This window comes from Spea bombifrons, chromosome 6, assembly GCF_027358695.1.
Source record: "Spea bombifrons isolate aSpeBom1 chromosome 6, aSpeBom1.2.pri, whole genome shotgun sequence".
NCBI classification, from domain to species: Eukaryota; Metazoa; Chordata; class Amphibia; order Anura; family Pelobatidae; genus Spea; species Spea bombifrons.
Window position 1 is genome coordinate 17,079,243 of NC_071092.1, and position 4,467 is coordinate 17,083,709.

Consider the following 4,467-nt stretch of genomic DNA (forward strand, 5'->3'; position numbering starts at 1 on the left):
CTATAGTTCAACAAAAACAGTCCAATAAATATATAGCAGTATAAATACAGTACCTTGTGGAACCCCTTTTTCTCTTTCCAACTCCTGTTTCTTTTTAACTCCTACTTAAAATAGCCTACTTGGAAAGAGACTATCTCAATGCAGAAGCAACTCAAGTGAGCAAGCTCTGTGAGTTACTTGGGGCTTTATATAGATAAACCCAGACAGGTGAAACTAGTTAACCACTCAGAAGAAAAAAAAAACTACACCAAAAATAAAGCACCCAAAACAGTTGACTGAGTAATTAAATGCAACCAAATAAAGCTTTTTCCACCAGTTGTACTCCTCCAAGGGAACTCCTGTTTCTTTTTAACTCCTACTTAAAATAGCCTACTTGGAAAGAGACTATCTCAATGCAGAAGCAACTCAAGTGAGCCAATAAACTTGAATATCGGTGATTCAAGTTTATTTCTGTGGTTGCTGGTGTGGCAGCAATTCCATGGAATTGCCCTCTCTTTGTTCGTTAATACTTAAAGCATTTTCCCCCCGTCAGTCGTTTGGTGTTGTGTCTCTGTAGCGGCTCGGTGCCATAGTGTCTGACGTGGGCGTCCTCTCAACACACTTTCCGTTTGTGTAGTCTTTTCCTACACCCTTTTCTCTTTCTTTCCTCTTTCCCCCTGGTCCTTTTTTTTTTTATGTTTTCTGTCTCGCCCTTCCCCATGATGCTTCTCACTGTGGTCTCTATTAATGCACCTGGTTTGAATACTCGGCATAAACGTCAAATGTTGTTCCGAGAGCTTACACCGCTGAAGGCTGTTGTGTTTTCTATGGTTCTTGCAGAATAATTAATGCTGACACTCACTTCAGATGAACAGCTTATTCTTTAATCAGTAACCACATCGCTGGTAGAGTCCTTGCTCAACTAACATCAACATGTGCTCCATAAAACCCCTCCTACTCAGGGAATCCCCTGCCTATTAAAGTAACACAGTCCTTTAATATGCACATATCACTACACCTTCCTCTCTTAAGAAAATGACATGCTAAAGAAAAACATGTTATAACCAAACATTTATCTATCTAACAATTACGTATGCATACTGTCTCACTTGTTGGATATAGATATATTAACATGACTTTATCAGTCTTTCAGGACTTTTCCTTCGACGTGTAGACCGTCTAACAACCTGATCAGTCTCTGATTCCGTCTCCGTGTTGCAATATAGTACTCCATCCGATTCAGTGTTGGAACATTTCTGCTCTGGTTCTTTTAGAATGTCTCTTCTATTTCTTCGAATAATCCTTCCCTCCTCTGTCCGAATCGTGTAAGATCTAGGTTGCACTTGTTCATCTATGGAACCTTTCTGTGTCCACGTATTGTCCTTGTCCTTAATCCTCACCTTTTCTCCCTTATGCAGCTCAGGTAAAGATTTAACTCTTGAGTCGAAATAGACTTTCTGTTTCTCCTTCTGATTCTCTTTAAACTGCTTTACCTGTGCACCAGTCCTTCTTGCAAGCAGGTCATCCTTCATAGGTAGATTAGTACGCAGGCGTCTTCCCATAAGAAGTTGTGCAGGCGAGTAACCACATGCTAGTGGCGTACTGCGATATGCAAGCAGCGCTTTATAAAACTCACTTTTGCTCTCTTCAGATTTCTGCATTAGTTTTTTGACAATTCCAACAGATTTTTCAATTAGTCCATTGGACTGTGGAAAATGTGGGCTTGATGTAGTATGTACAAATTCCCATTCTTTGGCAAACTGTGTGAATCGGGCATTGGCAAATTGTGGGCCATTGTCAGTAAACACTTCTTGAGGAATTGCATGTCTAGCAAAGAATGACTTTATGCATCGAATCACATTCTCAGCTGAAGTTGATCACAATCCACATACTTCTGGATATAAGGAATGGTAATCATTGATAATGACAAAATCTGTGTTGTTACATGTAAACAAGTCAACACCAACCTTTTGATATGGCCTTTCTGGAACTGGATGTGGCTGCAGTGGTTCTTTTGCATTGCACACGTGGTACTTTAAGCATGTATCACAGGAGGCCACTATATCAGAAATGTCTTGGTTCATTCGTGGCCAGAACATTACTTCTCTTGCTCGTTTCCTGCATTTTTCAATGCCTAAATGGCCTTCATGGATTTTCTCCAGCATTAGCTTGCGGAGACTATGAGGAATCACAATCTTACTGCCTTTAAAGATGATTCCATTTACGACAGTCAGTTCAGCTCTGCAGTTCCAGTATTCTTGGACTCCATCTATGCAACTCTGTTTGACATCAGGCCATCCGATTTGAATAGCACGTTTAACTCTATCCAAAGTAGAATCTTTCTCTGTTTCTTGACAGATCATCTGCATCTTTGCATCTGTAATAGGCATAGCTGAGGTGACCATATCCACGTAAGCTTGAATTTCTTCAGCTACTTTGTCATCTTGACCAGCTCTCTCATCCACTGCTCTGGACAATGCATCAGCCGTATACATCATTTTCCCTGGTGTGAATGTCACCTTTAGGGTATAACGTTGCAATTTGATCATCAATCTTTGAATCCTTAGAGGACAGTCATTCAGAGACTTTGTGAACAATGTTATCAACGGTTTGTGATCGGTTTCCACATTTACCAATTGTCCTGAAATACATTGACGAAATCTGTTACATGCAAACAAGATACTAAGAAGTTCTTTCTCTATCTGAGCATATCTAGTTTCAGCACCAGACATGGAGCGGGAAGCATATGCTACTGGTTGCCAGGTACTATCATGGTCTTGTAGTAGAACTGCTCCTATTCCATTTTGTGATGCATCAGACGATATTTTAATGGCTTTAGCAGGATCATAAAACTTTAACACCGGTTCATGCGTAAGCACTTCCTTTAAGTGTTGCCACGCTGTTTCTTGCTCATGATTCCAGTTCCATGCATTCTTCTTTTCTAGCAACCATCTCAGCGGTGCTATTTTCTCTGACAGGTTGGGTATAAACTTTCCCATGTAGTTTACCATACCTAGAAACCTCTGCACATCTTTTACGTTTTGCGGTTTCTTCATGTATTTTATTGCCGATATCTTCATGGGATCAGGCCTTACACCTTGATCACTGATGATGTCTCCAACAAACTTCAGCTCTTTTAGTCCTAATTGGCATTTTTCTTTGTTTAGCTTCAAGTTGGCTTGTCGAGTAGCTTCTAGAACTTTCCTGAGACGAGAATCATGTTCTTCCTTAGTAGTTCCCCATATGATAATATCATCCATGGATGTGTCCACACCTTCAATGTGCTCATATAGCATGTGAATAGTTTTGTGATATACTTCTGGGGCAGATGCAATACCAAATGGTAATCTCAGAAATCTGTATCTGGCATATGGTGAGTTGAACGTACACAACTTTGAACTGTCTTCATCCAACTTCAATTGCCAAAATCCAGAGGAAGCATCTAATTTACTGAAATATTTAGCATTCGCAAATTGCGACATGATCTCTTCGCGAGTAGGTAACTTAAAATGTTCTCTTTTTATGGCTTTATTTAAATCGCGAGGATCCAGGCAAATACGTAATTTTCCATTTTTCTTATCTACTATTACTAGGGAATTTACCCATTCAGTTGGTTCGTCTATTTTTGCAATGACTCCCATGCTTTCCATTCTATCAAGCTCTGCTTTGAGTTGGTCTTGAAGTGCAAATGGCACTTTTCTGCAGGGATGTACCACTGGCGGTACCGTTTTGTCTATCCTGATGGTGTGTTCACCTGGCAGACAACCAAGCCCATTAAATAAATCTCTGTATTCTTCCAATAAGCCTTCATATTCTGGATCACTTCCAGTTTCCAGCACAAGTACTCTTTTCACTAGATTCAGTCTTTCACAAGATGATAAACCTAATATTGCTTGAACATTTTTTGGAACAACAATAAAAGATAGAGTGTGCACTTTAGTTTTATATGTCACTTTTGCTAAACATCTGCCTTTCACAGGTATATTTGCACCAGAGTATCCTGTAACTCTGATATTAGTCTCCTGTAGTGTTGGTCTTGGCTTCATCAGATTAAACACAGACTCTGATATGACATTAATTTGAGCTCCTGTATCTAATTTAAATGGCATCTTTATATTTTGCAACTGCAGTGTAAGGATCCAGTCCTCTGTTTGTTTCTCATTCTGCAGCAGTGTGTCTACATAGAATTCCTCTACAGCATTTTCATTCAGTGTGTGAACTTGCTTTCCTGCACTTTTGCAGCAGCGTGCAAAATGATTTAATTTACCACATTTATTACAGTTCTGTCCATTTGCGGGACATTTTCTCTGTTCATGTTCAGTACCACATCTATTACAAAGCTTTTGCTGCATATCTATATTCACTCTGCTTCCTTTTCTGTTTTGCATCTTTTTATTCTCCATTTTACTTTTTTGCTCACTCCTCAGTTGATCTACAGTGCATGTTTCAGTAACTAACTCTTTAGCCTGTGATTTAACTGTTTCAGCT

The 4,467-nt window shown here is 39.5% G+C and overlaps 1 protein-coding gene across 1 annotated transcript; it reads right to left on the minus strand.

The window, feature by feature from the left end:
• Nucleotides 1-1,106: 1,106 nt before the first annotated feature.
• Nucleotides 1,107-4,108, minus strand: LOC128500906 (uncharacterized protein K02A2.6-like). The gene is made up of 2 exons (XM_053470276.1): nucleotides 1,872-4,108; nucleotides 1,107-1,685 (listed from the first exon to the last, which is right to left on the minus strand). The coding sequence occupies exons 1-2, from the start codon at nucleotides 4,086-4,088 to the stop codon at nucleotides 1,107-1,109; spliced, it is 2,796 nt and encodes a 931-aa protein (XP_053326251.1). The 5' UTR covers nucleotides 4,089-4,108.
• Between the last annotated feature and the right edge of the window lie 359 nt (nucleotides 4,109-4,467).